Source organism: Centroberyx gerrardi, chromosome 15 (assembly GCF_048128805.1).
Source record: "Centroberyx gerrardi isolate f3 chromosome 15, fCenGer3.hap1.cur.20231027, whole genome shotgun sequence".
Lineage (NCBI taxonomy): Eukaryota > Metazoa > Chordata > Actinopteri > Beryciformes > Berycidae > Centroberyx > Centroberyx gerrardi.
In genome coordinates, this window is record NC_136011.1 from 27,924,072 (window position 1) to 27,941,896 (window position 17,825).

At 39.9% G+C, this 17,825-nt stretch overlaps 1 protein-coding gene and 1 pseudogene across 1 annotated transcript; one reads left to right on the plus strand and one right to left on the minus strand.

Annotated features, from left to right (window-relative positions):
- Positions 1-1,318: 1,318 nt before the first annotated feature.
- On the plus strand, positions 1,319-17,578 carry LOC139914648 (high-affinity choline transporter 1-like). The gene is made up of 8 exons (XM_071903010.2): positions 1,319-1,502; positions 10,531-10,647; positions 11,772-11,927; positions 13,204-13,352; positions 14,814-14,957; positions 15,615-15,768; positions 16,602-16,819; positions 17,018-17,578. Exons 1-8 carry the CDS (start codon positions 1,319-1,321, stop codon positions 17,576-17,578), a joined length of 1,683 nt encoding a protein of 560 aa, XP_071759111.2.
- LOC139914644 (E3 SUMO-protein ligase ZBED1-like) lies at positions 5,037-9,258 on the minus strand (annotated as a pseudogene).
- Positions 17,579-17,825: the final 247 nt, after the last annotated feature.

The following is a 17,825-nucleotide window of genomic DNA, read 5'->3' on the forward strand; positions in this document are numbered from 1 at the left end:
CTTTTCGGTCTCACGAAGGTGGTTCACTTTTAACCGGGGTAGATCACCATGGTAACTGATGCTGCACGGCTAACCTGCTCCGGAGCAGGTTCAGTTCTGGGTATCGGATCAAAACGTATGAAAGGCCTTCTGACCAATCAGCTCTCTGGAAACAGGGAGTCACCATTCCTACAGGATCCCGATATGGACAAATATACAAATGAAAATCCCAATAAAAAACTGAAAACTGTTATTTTTGAATTCAGACAGTAAGAAGTGCTGTTCGCAGGGCGACGTGTTTACAGACCAGTATCACGTTGTTTTCCATGATAACTTATTATATCGGAGATATAGCAGGTAGGCTACTTAATTGACCATATTATTAATGGATTAAAGTTGCTGTTGCATATGTTAATTGCGCTGACTTTTTAAAATTGGATTCCCAACAGTGTTTTGTTCAATGTTGGCTATTCATATTCCATTACCGCAGCCCTGAAGAACATGAGGCCGACTTTATGAATAGAAAATCTTTTTACAGCCTAAATGTGTCCACAAACTATTTTATCAATGAAAAATATGCCCACTGTGTCCTAATGACGGGCCGTTCCTCCAGTAATCCTCTCTAGCCTTGGAAGCAGAAACAACTTTTACTTTTCGCGGTTATGTTTTGTAATGCTGACAGTTATTCATTATAAGAATTTGTTCTTCTTGAGAGAAGAACCCAGTGTTAGTAGCTATCCATTTCTTTCCGATACCCAAGTTGAAAATGTCAGCAGGAAATATTAGGGCTTATATCATCCTATAATTAGGTCTATTGTTTATGGCTTTTATTGTTTGATTAGCCTATTTTATTATTTTCGCCTATTTTTAGGCTATTACTTATTTTTATAGTTTATAGTTTTTTAGGATTCAATGAGTTTTGCTCTGCTCTGTTTAGATGGAACCAGAGCCATATAGAGAGATGGAACCAGAAGAGGTGTGTCTGGGGGGGTGGCCATCCCTGGAGGTGCTCATTGGAAATATGGGGAGTTCACATGAAGAAGAAAAAAGCCAAGGCACTCTCCTATGTATAGTTAAAGTTGCAGATGCAAAAGTTAAAAAGCCTTTGTTATTCTTGGCTATTTCATGTTAAAATCTTAGAAAGTACAGCGTTACATTAGAAAACATCTGAAACCAGACATTTAACACTACCGCCACATCTTTTAAGGTCAAACAGGTTTCTGATGTTCATGCTTGCGTTGTGGAATGTATTCCTCCTTATCTCTTATATAAGATGCATAGAGCCAGTCAGTCGGTCAGTCAGCTTGTAGGAAGCCAGTCAACCAGCAGTCGGTCCACCATGGCTCTCAACGTCCCAGGAGTGATAGCGATGGTGTTTTTTTACTTGCTGGTCCTCGGTACCGGCATCTGGGCTTCCTTCAAGTCCAAAAGGGACCAGAAGAAGAGTGAAGCCAACAGAATGGAGATGACCCTGCTGGCAAACCGAAGCATCAGCTGGGTGGTGGGGATCTTCACCATGACAGGTGAGGTCACCACGAGTTAACCAATGACCTGCCTGAGGAAATCAGGCTAGCCAGATCAGTATCTTCTTTTAAATCTCTTCTTAAAACACTTTTTAGACTTGCTTTTACCAAGGGCTTTCCAGACAGTTTTTGTTTTATGTTTGGTGTTTTTATTTTATTGTCTTTTGTTTATTTTATTGTTTATTTTATTGTATGGTTGAATGCTTTACTGTTGAATTGTTTTGTAGTTGTCTTTTATCGTAAAGCACTTTGTAACTTAATTTTGACAGGTGCTATACAAATACAACGTATTATTATTGTTATTACTTCTTTCTCAAAGATCAAGGTGTTGGAAAATGTTTCATTTTCTGGAGAATACCCATTTTAATTTATTTTTATTTCCTTTGTTATTTTATGGATTTTATTGCTTTTTCTGTTGTCATTTAGATTGTCATTTAATCAAGTTACGTCTTGGCTTGCCATCTTGATTTTTTTTCTGTTAATTTGTTGTGAGATATTATTTTAAACTGTTTTTTTTTTAATCTCAACTGCACAAATAAGTACTGAAAAAAGTAGTATAAGGAGATTGACTACACTCCCACTGAATCAGAACTTGCATTGCCAAATACAACTATAACCATGCGTACAACACTGGTTTTAACCTCATGATGAGAGTGTTCTTGACTGAACTCTCTTTCCTGCCAATCTCTGTTGGATATACCATGAGAAACTAATAAAACACATGAAGAGGTTGCCCTACTTTTGAAAAGACCACGGTATATGACGTGTATTTGATGATTTGAGACTTGCTTGTGAGATTAACAAGACCAGACTAGATTAAAAGATGAAGCTAAATTCATATGATCATCAAAACTATGATTAAGGAGGGGAAAAACAGGTTTGACAAATTCTGTTGTAGTGATGGCAGGGTGACAATTTGGCAAACAGCATGATGGTTCATCCTGCCAGGCGTCAACGAGACTGGTGGGTGTGGGGGAATGGTGTGAGGAATGTTTTCTTGGCCACATTGAAGGATAAGGCTGGTGTTTTGTAATGCATTGCTTACTGTCAACAAATCCTATGAAAATAACAAAATCAACAATGCATTTGCTCTCCTCCCGTTACTTTCTGACTTCCCACGTACCGTTTTTAGCCTTCAACACGGAAGTCACTGGCTCCAATTGCAAGATAAAAACCTTGAAATACAGCTCACAAAGACAAAAATATAAACGCAACACTTTTAGTTTTGCTCCAATTTTTCATGAGTTGAAATAAAAGATCTAAGACTTTTTCTATGCACACAAAAGGCTTATTTCTCTCAAATTTTGTTCACAAATTTGTTTAAATCCGTGTTAGTGAGCACTTCTCCTGTGCCAAGATAATCCATCCACCTGACAGGTGTGGCATATCAAGATGCTGATTAAACAGCATGATTAAACAGGTGTGCCTTGGGCTGGTCACAATAAAAGGCAACTCTAAAATGTGCAGTTTTATCTTGAAAAAAGACATTTATTATTAGGCACTGAACTATGGATGTCACATGACTAGGGCTACAGATATGCATTTTTTGAAAACCAGTCAGTATCTGGTGTGAGCACCATTTGCCTCATGCAGTGCGACACGTCTCCTTCACATAGAGTTGATCAGGTTGTTGATCGTGGCCTGTGGAGTGTCGGTCCACTCCTCTTCAATGGCTGTGAGAAGTTGCTGGATATCGGCAGGAATCGGAACACGCTGTCGTACACGCCGATCCAGAGCGTCCCAAACATGCTCAGTGGGTGACATGTCTGGTGAGTCTGCAGGCCGTGCAAGAACTGGGATGTTTTCAGCTTCCAGGAACTGTGTACAGATCCTTGCAACACAGGGCCGTGCATCATCATGCTGCAACATGAGCTCTGGTGGACGTTCCTGCAGTCAGCATGCCAACTGCACGCTCCCTCAAAACTTGCGACATCTGTGGCGTTGTGTTGTGTGATAAAACTGCACATTTTAGAGTGGCCTTTTGTTGTGACCAGCCCAAGGCACACCTGTGCAATAATCATGCTTATTTATTAGCATCTTGATATGCCACAGCTGTCAGGCGGATGGATTATCTTGGCAAAGGAGAAGTGCTCACTAACACGGATTTAAACAAATTTGTGAACAAAATTTGAGAGAAATAAGCCTTTTGTGTGCATAGAAAAAGTCTTAGATCTTTTATTTCAACTCATGAAAAATGGGAGCAAAAACAAAAGTGTTGCGTTTATATTTTTGTTCAGTATAGTTTCAATTTTAAAAATCGTTAACTGTTACCATGAAAAGTCAGACTGTTGTAGTTATTACCAAATCAAATTCAAATGGGAACAAATTCTTCATTACGACGGGAACTATTTTCTGTGCTATGGAACTACTTTCCTGAGATCGCAAACGTGTTTACCGTCGGTTTATTAAGTTGTTTGAGGAAAAAGTCGTCCGGCCCGGTGCATCGTGATGATGAAATATGTTGCAGAGCAGCAGCATGGCTCTGTGACGGGTTTTTAATAGTTTTTTAATACAATGCAGTTCTATGGCTGCTGGGACATGAGGCTTTACTGGGCACCGGCTACATGGACGAGACTTGTTGGCAAAACAAAATCATTGCTGATTTTGTTATTTTCATAGGATTTGTTGACAGTAAGAAATGCATTAATAAACACCGGCCTTATCCTTTAAGCCACTTAGTACCAACTGAATGTCACAGCGTATGTAAACATTTTTACAACTGAACTACAAGATCTGTTCAATAAACTTTTAAAAAGAAACTCGTCTACCCGCCTATAAGGTGAAAACCTACATTACTGCAAATAGTATTTCAAGTAGGGCTGTCAATCGATTAAAATATTTAATTGTGATTAATCGCATGATTGTCCATAGTTAATCACAAATTAATCTTAATTTTTTATCTGTTCAAAATTTACCGTAAAGGGACATTTTTCAAGTTTTTAATACTCTTATCAACATGGGAGTGGACAAAATATGCTTGCTTTATGCAAATGTATGTATATTTATTATTGGAAATCAATTAACAACACAAAACAAATATAGTCCAGAAACCCCCACAGGTACTGCATTTAGCATAAAAATATGTTCAAATCATAACATGGCAAACTCAAGCCTGCTAAATTTGACATTACTTAATAATATGACTAAGTAAGTATCTCACACAATGTAGTGTGTCCAACCTTTTTTTTAAGCATTAACACAAAACAACGGACTGAAACAATCCAGGCCCACACAGGTCAAGCATTTACCAATATGCTCAAATCACAACATGGCAAACTCAAGCCCAAGAAACGATGCATCTCAAAAAACAGACTCATTGTACAACAGGTACATTGGTCAGCTAAATTTTCCATTACTTCAGTATAGATCAAAGATCACTCGCACTTCTAAAGCAAATCGTAATGTAATTGTGTCCAACCTCACATGGGGAAAAATAAAGGCTCACAAAAACATCCCCTTGTGCTATTTGGGATCAAAACAGGATAATACAGAATAAAACAAACAATAAATAAAGTGAGCAGGAAACAGTGGAAAGGGAGTATAAGAAAGAAAATTACAGAAATAGGACTCTTGGATACTGCAGTTAGGCTATACTTCTATTTCTTTGCACCGAGCCAGTTGCTTAAACAGACAAGCCTGTTTACATTGTCGGATGACAGGGCAGCTCGCTTCTTCTGCACAATATGCCCAGACAGTTAAAATAACCTCTCACATGGTACTGATGTGGCAGGTGTTGCCAAGTACTTGCGTGCAAGGCAGGCCAGCTTGCTGTGTGCCCCTTCATGTTTGGACCACCACTGCTGGGGGACAGTCCTCCATGCCAATAGCGGGCTCTGCCCTGTAGCGCTCCACACATTTCTCAATGGAGTCCTCCTCATCATCAGAGTCAGACTCTAGGGCAACCATGAGAGCTGCTCTTTTCTTAGGCGTCGCTGGTTGCTCCGGCTGTGCAGGCCTCTCCTCCCTGAGCAAGGCACTGATTGAACCCCACACCTCAGCCCTCTCAGGTCTGCACAGACACTTGAGGTCCTTAAACCTAGGATCAAGTGCTGTCGCAATCCTCAGCCATGTGATGTTTGTTTTTTCCTTGCGTTTCTCCATGTCTGTTGTGAAGGTCTGCTTGAATTTGACCATGTAGGCTGAGTCATCCTCACAGATCTCCATCACTCGCGATATATGGCACAAAGCAGGCAGCACCACTGAGCATGAGACAAACTTTCCTCCTCCGAGAAGTTCAGTTATGTACCTGCAATAATAGAGAAAAGCACTTCAGTTAGGAACTTGTTACATTCACTCACACAAGGGCTGAGTGGCCCTGAACATCAGCAAGATGAACACGATTGGAAAATAGTCCCTCAACTATAGTCCTGCCTTTAGACCTAGAAATCACAAACTACTAGGCGGCGGGTGGGTGTTTCATTTGGGGAAGCTAATTTTAAACGTGATGATTGAGAGAAAACTATCCATATGCCTATAGAGTAGCCTATTTGCGTCAACACATATATATGAGAAGCGCAGAGTAGCGGGGAGAGGGTGGTCAATTTGCAGGTTAGTCTATTTACTAGCCTACTAACCACTAAGAATGGGCATATTTAGTTTTTCTCACACACACACACACACACTCTCTCTCTCTCTCTCTCTCTCTCTCTCTCTCTCTCTCTCTCTCTCTCTCTCTCTCACACACACACACTTCTGACAAAGGCCCACTTTGATTAAGAAACACATGTTGGCTATCAATGAGAGTATCAATAAACTAGACAGGTGCATTTTCTGGAGAAAATGCGTGTGATTGCTGACAGTGCAAACTCTCAGTAAAAATCACTCTCCTCTTTCCCTCTTTCTTATCCTATGGCTGTATCTATGTCACATATTTCTGTCTGTCTCCACTTGTTGTCTCATCTGCTTCACTCTCTCCCTGTTCTTCAGTTGCTGTCTCGCTCTCCTGGTAAAACAGGGATAGGTAAACTCAACTGACTGCATCTACATATTGGTGCTGATACTGGTCCTATATATGTACCAGTGTGTGTGTGTGTGTGTGTGTGTGTGTGTGTGTGTGTGTATGAGGGTGGATGTGTACTGATGTGTAGTGTGTGTGGCAGACTATACAAGTACTGGTACTGGCACATACTGGTACACATACTGGTACTATATACGCACCAGTAGTTGTGTGTGTGTGGATGTGTACCGAGGTGTAGTTGTGTGTGTGTGTGGCAGACAATGCACGTACTGGCACTGGCACATGCTGGTACACGTACTGGTACTATGTACGTACCAGCAGCTGTGTGTGTGTGTGTGTGTGTGTGTGTGTGTGTGTGTGTGTTTGAACATGACTGGATCGTCTGTTCAAACTGCATCGGCTGAAGCAAAGTATATGTATACTATGTAATGTTAAAACTGTGAGAAATGTGGCAGTTTAAAACACTTCTGTGAAGGAGCTGTAATGAGTGTCAAAGTGATAAGTAATAATGATAGAAATGTACTAAAATTTAATAATAGTAACAAGTACAAAAGTAAGAAAATATGTAGGAAGGCTTATGTGTAAAAGGTGGAAGGAGTATGAAAGTTATGAAGAGATAGTAGGAAGGCTATTTTGTAAGAGGTGAAGGGTACAAGGAGTATGAAGAGTAGGTATATATTAAAGTAAGAAAGTGACAAGTAATATTGTTAAAAATGTACTAAAATGTAATAATACTAAGAAGTAAAAAGGTATGAAAATATGTAAAAGACATGTTGAAATGAAGAAGAGTGAAATAAGCAGAAGAGCTGCATGTGTAAGAGAGCAGCAGTGCAGCAGAAACTAGTGTGAAATAGAGTGGAACACTAGTGTTGAACAAACGTTAATATCTCAAAAACTATACATCGCATCGCTTATATATTGACATTGTGAGTGAGAGCAGAAGTAGCTGAAGGGTTTGATGTATAATATGTGTATGTAGTATTAAAGTTGTGTGAACTGTCACAGTTTTAAAATGTGTGAATTTAGTAAAAAAGTGCAGCCTGTAAAGTCTGCTAGAGTGAATTGTGACATCACGCACTCTAGTGTAGCTCCATAGGGTCCCATTATAAAGGTTGAAACAAGTATAAAACTTAAACTGTGACTACTCAAAAAGTACAAAAGGTATCAAAAAGCTGAATAAGAGTAATAAAGTACTAAAAGTGATGACCCGTTGAAAGTTTGAATGAAGTTTCTAGCTTAAAGTATGAAAGAGTAGTTAGAGTTCAAAGAGGGCATGGTTTGAACAGTCCTCCCATAGACTTACATTGTAAAAACAGGTACAAAAAAGTTGAATAGTTCAAAAAGTATAAAAGATATAAAAAAGTTGAATACATGTTATAATGTCCTAAACAAGCTGAACAGTTTGAAGTTTGAATGAAGTTTCTAGCTGAAAGTATGAACGAGTAGAGTTCAAAACATTCCGTCCTTTGACTTCCATTATAAAAAAAAAGTGGAAAAAAGTAGAATATCTTAAAAAGTAGAATAGATATCAAAAAGTTGAATACAAGCCCGCATGTCCTAAACAAGCTGAACATTTAGAAGTTTGAATGGAGTTTGTAGCTTAAAGTATGAAGGAGTAGATAGGTGCCAAAAAACGTACGGAAGAAAAATAATAAAGAGCGAGAAGATTATACCTGTGATTGCTGACTCAGCAATCACACAATTACCTGCAGGGCTCCAGCACTGTCTCCAACCTCTGCAGTTTCTCCAGCTCACCTGTTGTTGGCATGGCGACGTTGGTTGTATGTAGGGCCAGTGCAGCTCTCAGTGGTTGTTGGTTTCTGTGCACACGCTTTATCATCTCCAGGGTAGAGTTCCATCTCGTTGACACGTCCTGTGTGAGTGACTCTGTCTTTTGACCATTTGCAATTTGCTGTTGTTCGAGCTCCGTGGCGTTTGGTGGACTATGTTTGAAATGCCCCACTACTTTTCTGCATTTTGCTAATGCGGTGTCAAACGAACTGTTCTGCAGAGACACTGTGATGGAGCGTTGGAGGCTGTGCGCTGCACAAGGCAAATGCTCAAACCGGAGTTGTCTGGCCGCTGCTATCATGTTGCGAGCACTATCGGTGCTGAGTGTGCTGACTTTATGTTCAATGTTCCACTGTTTTACTACTTGCATAAAGTGTTCGGCACACGCTTCAGCAAAATGCCTCTCCTCTGTCTTCATAACAGTCAATGCATGCGACCGAAGTTCCCACTGCTGGTCAAAATAATGCGCTGTTACCCCGAGGTAACTCTGATTGCTAAGTGAAGTCCAATAGTCCCAGGTGAGCGCAACCGTTGTAGCCTGTCCCAACTTCTCCGCTACTTTTGCTTTCTGGTCTTCATACAAGTTGTGTATCTTCGATACGGTGGTGGCTCTCGAAGGTAATTCAGTCGTTGGTAAGTGCAGTCGTTGGATGCGATCCGAATTATTTCACGCAGGCCCTCGTCCTCCACAATGTCAATTGGCCTGCAAGCTGTAGCCACCCATCTAGCTATTGTTGTTGAAAGCTTGCTGCTTGTAGGTTTGTCCGTGGGTTTCCCTCGCACACTAACGAGCGTGGTCTGCCGTAAGCGAGATGTTTCGGGGCTAACGGGGCTGTCTGCATTAGCTGTGTGCTTGGCTAGCAAATGGTATTTAAGACTAGATGTACTCTGGTGGTAACTCAATTCACATCGACAGTAACTGCATATAACTTTGGTCTTGTCAACAAACCCATCTGGCAGGGCTTTGTAGCTGAACTTGCCATTCAAAATACTGTTTTCTTTATCCATTGCTTGCTAGTTGCCGTCCGACTTGGGGAGCGTATCTATGTTCCCAGGGTCCTATGTTCCACCCAGCCACAACTCCATGCCTGGCTCCATCCACAACCGTGGCTTCTGACAGCCTTGACCGTAAGCTTGCTCTAACCCTAACCTCAGTGACCCCATGCCTCAACCCAACCACCTCCTCTGCCTGGGAACCACATGCCTAGGACCCTGGGAACATAGGACCCTGGGAACATAGGACCCTGGGAACATAGGAATGACTCCCCGACTTGCAGTACCTGCGTTAATGCGTCAAAAAAATTAGTGGCGTTAAAACAAATTTGACAGCCCTAATTTCAAGTACTGCACATTAGACTAAACCCAAATGAGTGTGACATTAAATGAAGGTGAAACAACCAGACAACCAGAAGTTCTTACCTGCCGCTAGCTGGAGGATTCTAGCTAGCTAGCTAGTATGTTTAGCCACTCAGTAAACCGGAGACCAGAGCAGCACTTCATATGGGACCAGATCATTTTTCCAATATAGCTGTATCAAATTAAAAGTTTAAAAGTCATTTCTAACAAAAACACAATCATAAACAGTTACCTAAATGAGACAATTCGCTAGTTAATTTGCTAAAGGTAGCCAGCTTTAGCAATGCTAAGCTAATCACTAGTGCCATCATCTGTAGCGTACACCTGTATTGGTTTGCTCCTCATTGGCTACGTACACACTGCAACTAAATACGGTTGTCACTCCTCATTGGAGTGCTTAATCCTGTTATGTTCACATACAGTTTGGTTAGTAACTGAACTCACTACATGAAAAATTCAGGTATTGACTACCGAATTTGAGAGCGGATTCGGTTAGTCATAGTCGTAGATTCGGTTAGAGTAGTGCGAACCAGAACCGGACTGGACAACTTGTTGCGTGATCAGGCGCAACACACGTTACGAAATATTATCATCGTTCATTTGAAAGAGACGGAGGTAAGTGTTGTGAGACATTCTCACATTTTCTATCCAGCCTGCTTCCTCAACATTGCGGTTGTTCTTACCAGTTCCTACTAGATGTCCGTAGTCATAGTAGCAGCTAGTGTCATTTTAAAATTGGGATCTAAATATCTTTTCCCAAAGCTGTTTTACTTAGATTTTTTTTACCATGCCATAATATCATATTGTATAAATTTTGTGCTTGTTTTGGTTGTTTGCTGATATTTGTTAAGTTTACTCTGTGTGTGTGTGTGTGTGTGTGTGTGTGTGTGTGTGTGTGTGTGTGTCTTTTTATCTCTCCCGTAGCTACATGGGTCGGAGGAGGCTTCATTATTGGACTGACTGAGACAGCATACTCACCTTCTACGGGACTCATTTGGACTCTTGTCCTCTTATTAGGATCCGCTGCATCTTTTGCTTTATGTAAGTCTTAAAGGAATGAAGTGACATCTGATATGTCTGCATGTGTTACAATAAAAAAAAGAGAACTAAAAGTGCAAAAGTCTTGAAAAAGTCTAAATTTAGAAGAATAGTTGGAGTCTTTCATTTTTACAATGGTGTCGTGGTCATCAGGAGACAAATCCAGGTCAGTCAGAGTCACTTCACCCCCCCTTTCAAACTTACTTATGCGTTAAATTGAGACCGTATACAGCAATTGTCTTTAATAAAAAATTGAATAATAAAATATGTATTGAAAAAGATTAATTTATTGAAAATATACATTGTTTACTAGTTGCTATGCCAACCATCACTTCCAGTTGAAAACAACAGATTCTGACGGTCCACTGCAAAGTTTGAGATTTTTCAAAGTATCCGTCATTCTGTTGTGAACGGATCCGCCGGCCACAAGGGTGCGCTGCGTTTATACTCCGTTACTGAGGTCCTCCACTGACTTGAATGATTTCCGGCGGAACCAACAGAACTAGCGTACGTCAATTGTATACGAGGCGTAAGATAGATAAAGAGATACAATTTTCCTCTGTGATCCAAGGCAGACCCTTCTCCAGACAAAGAAATTAATTTGTAAACAAGACGTGACCTGAAAAGCTCGCGAAGTTTAATACAAAGTTCTTTGTCTTTTGTTAAACCTTTACTAAATCACCAGTGCAGCCAAGAACTAGTTTTATTATAATTATCATATAATTAGATAGTTTTATTATAATTATCATATAATGATATGGGACCAAAGATTTGGGAAAATTTGGGCACTACTTGAATAAACTACTAGAATTGTCTACGGCTGAAAGCAATCAACAGGTGCTCTTCTGAATTGGTACAACAAGAATGTATTAAAAACCAAAGATGTACACTCTGTTGTGTATTAGAAAATACACATGAAAATAATAATAAATAGAAAGATGTATAGAAATACAACTTGCAGTTGTACCTGACTCACAGTATCACAGTATTACACTTCTATAAATCAAATGTTTTTTTTTGTTTCTAACGGTGAATCCTTGAAATCCTGATGCACTCCTTTTCCAATTTTTGTCTTGAATGTACATAGTTATCGCTGCATATCTAACTGTCTTTGTTTTATTATTAAGGTGGTCTTCTGTTTGCCAAGCCAATGAGAGACAGAAAATATGTGACCATGCTGGATCCTTTCCAGATCAAGTATGGAAAAGTACAAACGGCTGTTCTGTCACTGGCTGCACTTCTGATCGATGTGATCTGGGGGGCTGGATCACTTATTGGCTTAGGTACAGTAAGCACTTTTCTCTACAAATCCACCCACATTCACACATTTTTCAGTTTAAAGATTTAAGTGTTGCAATACACACTGCAATAAATATGTATATATATATATATATATATATATATATATATATATATATATATATATATATATACATACATAAAATGGCTCCATGCAGCTCTTACAGCATACTCCAAGTCTCTTGAAGCCAACAGATCCCAAAGTGACTTGAAAAGACCGACATTTACACCATTACTTAGCTGAAATCGCCACTCTAGCTGTTATTTCAAAATACGTCACGTTTGCGCCCCCCGGCCGGGATAGGTAAGACTACCTCGAATTAGCAGAAACAAGACTTCTGGTTTGGCTGTTAAGCCTTCAAAATAAATGTGCGAGATTTGAAAATAGGTAGAAATACTGTTTTAAACCAATTACTTTGTATTTAATCGTCAAATTCAATAAGTGAGCAAAACACTGGTGTGGAAATCTGAAATGTGAAGTTACACTTAGTTACACTAACATTGGTCAATATATTGACATAACATTAGCTGTTGAATGCGGAACTGGATTTTACGCAGGGCAAAGAAAATGTTGCAATTGGCCAGGTTTCCCCCCCTACTGTACATTTTGGCTAGCTAGACCACGGGAACGCATGCAGGTTGCAATTACGACCTACCAGCTGGGAATTTAACAACTTTGAATGGAACACAGCATTAGCTTCGCCTCTACTATGTCACCACATTAGCTAGCTAATTAGTGTTCACACTGGACCGGAAGTTCTAATGGAGCTAATGTTAGCTAGTAGCTAGCCGGCACTGGCAAGCTGGCATCCATTTTGTAAGGATGATCTAATTTACAATCTTCTTCTTTCGAACAATTAATTGAAAGTTGAACAAGTAGCAAGATCGTATAACATCACAACATAACATCTAATCAAATTTACATCATTCAAGTGAGTGACTCTTTTCGTGAATATATGCCAAAAAACAAGTTTACATTCCTGTGTACAGGAATTTGTATTGTTGACTTTAGGACATAGGGACAACTAATATAGTGATAGTGACATAAGTGCATACAGGCACACATGCCAAAAGTTCTTGTAATTCAGTGCAAGGGAACACTTCAGGATACACAATTAACAGTTTAATAATTTTGTGAGTTTTTGTGCTGTGGGAATGATTAGAAGCCTAGTACTGCTGGAGTGGAAGGAACAAGGTGGCACACATGGTTTAAGTGTGTGTGTGTGTGTGTGTGTGTGTGTGTGTGTGTGTTCATTATAGGTACAACAATGAGTGTGATTCTGGATATGTCCTACACTGTAAGCATCTGGATCTCTGCTGCAGTGGCCATTACCTACACACTGCTGGGAGGTCTCTACTCTGTGGCCTACACAGACATCATACAGCTCATTCTCATCTTTATCAGCTTGGTGAGTTTGCTATATTTTTAGCAAACCACTATTTTTTAGAGTTCCTCATGTCAGGTTTTATAGTTATCTTACAGAAGGAACTGATGTAGCTATTTAGCTATTTTGTGCAGTTTAGAATGCTACATAGAAACTGGGATGTTGGCAGAAAGGAAACAACAAAAAATATAGCCACAAGCGGCAAAATGTTTATTACATGGGAAACTAGAGTCTTCTTTTTAGGAAAATCGAATAGGTGGAACTTATGTCTTCATGAGGAATTTGTTTCTTATATTGAATTGCATAGGCTATATGCACAAAAGAATATGCACTTTTCCAGCCAATTACCATAGCAAAAAAATAAGGTAGGCTACTGTTGGTTCATCTGGGGGAAAGTAACACTTTGCAAGTGTTTTGTTTTTAAAGTGTTTTTCTTTTTGTTTTGTTTTTTTACAGATAGAACAGTAATTTTTTGCATGTGATAAAATTAGTCTAGATTGTTTTTATTATTGGCTGGCTACAAGGCCATAACTCCCACATCGTGAGTCTGATTGACACGAAACTTTGTTAATTTGCATAATTTGAAAAACTGTTTTTTCCCTAAGGCTTTTTTGGGTTTTCCATCAACACCAAACTTGGTACAATGCCAGATGGCCTTGAGATACACTTTGAACTATTTTCTAGCAAAATCCAACAACAAATATGGCTGTCATAAGCTAATGAACTTCGCAATGGATGTGGCCTAACACAAAACTGGCCATAACTCAAGACCATTGGTGCAGTCAACACAAAACTTGGTGAACGTGTCCATGGGAGGACAACACGCACGTCTGCAATGCGACTTTGAAATCAACCCATAGGGGGCGCCACAAAGGCCACAAAACTGTCATTGAAAGCCGTCATTGAAATTGCATGTTCTAGGACCACATACTAGTCAAAATCTGAAGGTTGGTCATGATCTGTGAAAGTGGGCGTGGAGTGCTTGAACCATGCATATGAGGACATCACTCTTTTCACAAACTACTTCCTGTTCAAAGACATTGCTTAGTTCTATAGTTATCAGGTGCTACTAGCTCCAAATAGCAAAGAGAAATTAAAATGCAAACAAAATCAAAGTCCGGGTCTCACAAGGTTAATATTACTTACTGTAAAGCAGCCATGTTTTGTTTTTTAATTGTAACAACATCACTGCAAATCTGACTCTATCAAGTCTTAAGTTAGTTACTACTGTCCCAATTTGTATTTGTCCCTATGCATGAGGTACTGTGAATTCAAATGTCTATAGCAAATAAAGCAAGTCTGACTAAGTGTTGGATTCAAATCTACATTCTACAAAAAGTGCAGCTGTTTGACAGTCTGATCTGGACTGGATTTATTAGCATTACATCTTTCAAACAAGGAGTCTGCAACAACTAAATAAAATTTGATTACATTTTTGAAACTCAAGATCTGTTTATCATTTACATGTTCCTTGTCTCTTTGCAGTGGGTCTGCGTCCCCTTTGCCCTGATGAACCCCTTCTCCTTGGACATCACTCAGACGGCCCTAAACAACACCTTCCAGGCCCCCTGGATCGGTTCACTGGAGGTAGAGAGAGCCTGGATATGGATCGATAGTTTCTTATTGGTGGTAAGATGAAGGAACAACATGCTTTTTTTTGTCTTTTTTTTTATCAAGGACTGTTCACTCTGGTCTAGAGAGGTACTACTCTTAGCAAACGATTTCCAACATGACATCATGGGTTACTCAAAGTTATGAGACATCTTAAAGGGAAATTCCACTCTCAGATACTCTTACAAAGTTATATATCTGTGATGTTCAGTGCATCCCAGGAGTTATTTTGTGATGAGGTGCAGTACTTCACTTTTTTGGTGTACCATTGTAGCTGCTGGAAATGTCTTAATGTGTTGTCTAGTCATCTATGTTTGGCCAGTTAATCTATGGGAATAAGAAAAATACACCACCAAAGAACAAAATGGACCCAGAAATGCAAGATAGACATACACTTTTTTTTTTTTTTTAAAGTGTTTTATGGTGGACTTTTCCACCGAGAGCTTTGCTTACACAATGGCTACGTTTTTGAGGAGAGAATCACCTGTGTTTTTGAAATACTGACTGATGAATTTTGAACTGAATTTTGAAAATACCATATGTTGATCTTTCAGAAATGGATATGAAGATTTTTGGAATGAACCAAACCCATTAAAATGCAATGAATGTGATTATGTTGACTTTACTTTGATTGAGGAGAGTAGATTAATTAAGTAGGTCTATATTACTTTCAAGGCGTTGGGTTCGCTGGGCACTCCGGGCTTACACCAGAGGACCTTGTCTGCGTCTTCCTCCACCACAGCCAAGATCACATGCTTGGTTGCTGCCGTCATTATCTTCATGTTTGGAACACCTCCTATACTGATTGGGGCAGTGGCTGCATCCACAGGTATTAAGACTTTCTACACAATGGAACAAACTGTAAAAACTGATGTTTATATTCTAAACATGCAAACATGGAATGGAGGGAGGGAAAGTAGGAGGGAAACGTAGGGAGACTGTCCTTCATCTGGAAGGTCTGGGTTCATTCAAATTCATGGCATGTAGTAATATTGGTAAAAATCACTAATAAGTTAAATAAGAATATTATGAACAATCATTGACTATATGTACTTTTGATTTGGAAGAAAAAAAAATGTTGATGTAATGTGACTTACTTGACTTAATGTGAATTGGTAAATAGCCTATAAACACCAAATAAACACCCACTTGTTTTGACAGGACTCTGGGAGTTAGTTAATAGCTGCGAATTGTAACTGTAACTTTAGCATGCTGATTAAGTTATCTTTGGAGATCAATAGAGTGTCACAAAAAAGACAAAAAGAAGCTAACCAGATGAACTCACTTAATTACTGCAACATTTCAAACCCTTCTTGATTAATTACAATTTACAATTTCCCATTTGGCAGATGCTTTTATCCAAAGTGACGTACATATGAGATTTTAATACAACATTAAGAAAGAAATTAAGATTAAGAAAGACTTCATGTTAATCTATGACTTTTATCAAACTGTATCGATGATCAAGGAACTCCAGTAACATAGACAGGTCTCTGGCACAGCTTAAGGTAACCTGTTATTGACAAGTAATCGTTGAGTCATTGGTAGTGATCAAAAACCCAATAAAACCCCTGCAAATATGCAGTATTAAAGTCATTTTGTGTTAAGGGACACTGACCACTTTTTTCCATCCATCTGTCCATCTATCTGTCCATGCCTCAGACTGGAACCTGACTTCCTACGGTTCTCCATCTCCATTTGAGCGTGGGGAGGCGACTCTAGTCCTGCCCATCGTCCTGCAGCACCTCACCCCATCCTACATCTCCATCATTGGTATCGGAGCCATTGCCGCTGCCGCGATGTCGTCAGCTGACTCTGGTCTGCTGTCTGCAGCCTCCATCTTCACCTCCAACATCTACAAGAACATCCTGAGGCCCCAGGTGATGACAATGATGTTGTTTGGTTGAAAGAGAGACTAGGGAGAGCGGGAAAGGCATGGTGGAGAAAAGAAGTAGGAAGAGAAGCAGAACAGGAGAGAATAAGTCAAGACAAGAAAGTGAGAGAGGTTTAAGAAGTTGTTAAAAACTGAGTTCTTTGCCGCTTACCTTGTCTTCCCCCTTAAAATTCTTCTCATTTAGGCATCAGAGAAAGAGCTCCAGTGGGTGATCCGTGTTTCTGTGGTGCTAGTGGGCTTGGCCAGTACATTGCTCACCAACCTGAAGAATAGCATCATGCTGTTCTGGTTCCTCGGCTCAGACGTGGCCTACATCTTGATCTTCCCTCAGCTTGTCTGCGTACTCTTCTTCAACATATCAAACAGTTACGGGGTCATTATGGGCTGGCTGGTGGGAGTTTTGTTAAGACTGTTGTGTGGAGAGCCGTTGCTAAAGCTACCACCCGTCCTCCACTTCCCAGGATGCACTCTTGAGGATGGGGTGTACGTCCAGTACGCTCCAATTAAGACCATCTGTATGCTGTCTGCCATAGCTGCCACCTTGCTGTTCTCCTATCTGGCTTCTCTGCTCTTTAACAAAGGCCTGGTTCCTGAGAAGTGGGATGTGTTTAAAGTGAAAGCCCAGCAGTCACCACAACCACTGACACCAACAGGTGGTACCAAAGGAGACAATGGTAATGTGAACTTAAATGAAAAGGACTCTAGCCAAGATGCCTCAGAGCCAATGCTGGACACCAGGTGTTAAAGAACAACCAGTCAGTTTTACCTGCATGAATACTAAAAAGTAAAACAAACAACATAAACATAAAAAGGCACATAACTTCCAAATGGGTTCACGCAACACCATAAAATTGTGTGTGCCTATCAGCAGACATAAGAAGGGGGAAACCCTCCATTATTGGCCCAATCAATCAATCAATCAATCAAAAACAACATGGGGGCGCTGGAGAGCTCATTTCCGGTTTAGACATAACCGCCCTGCTAATTTTTCC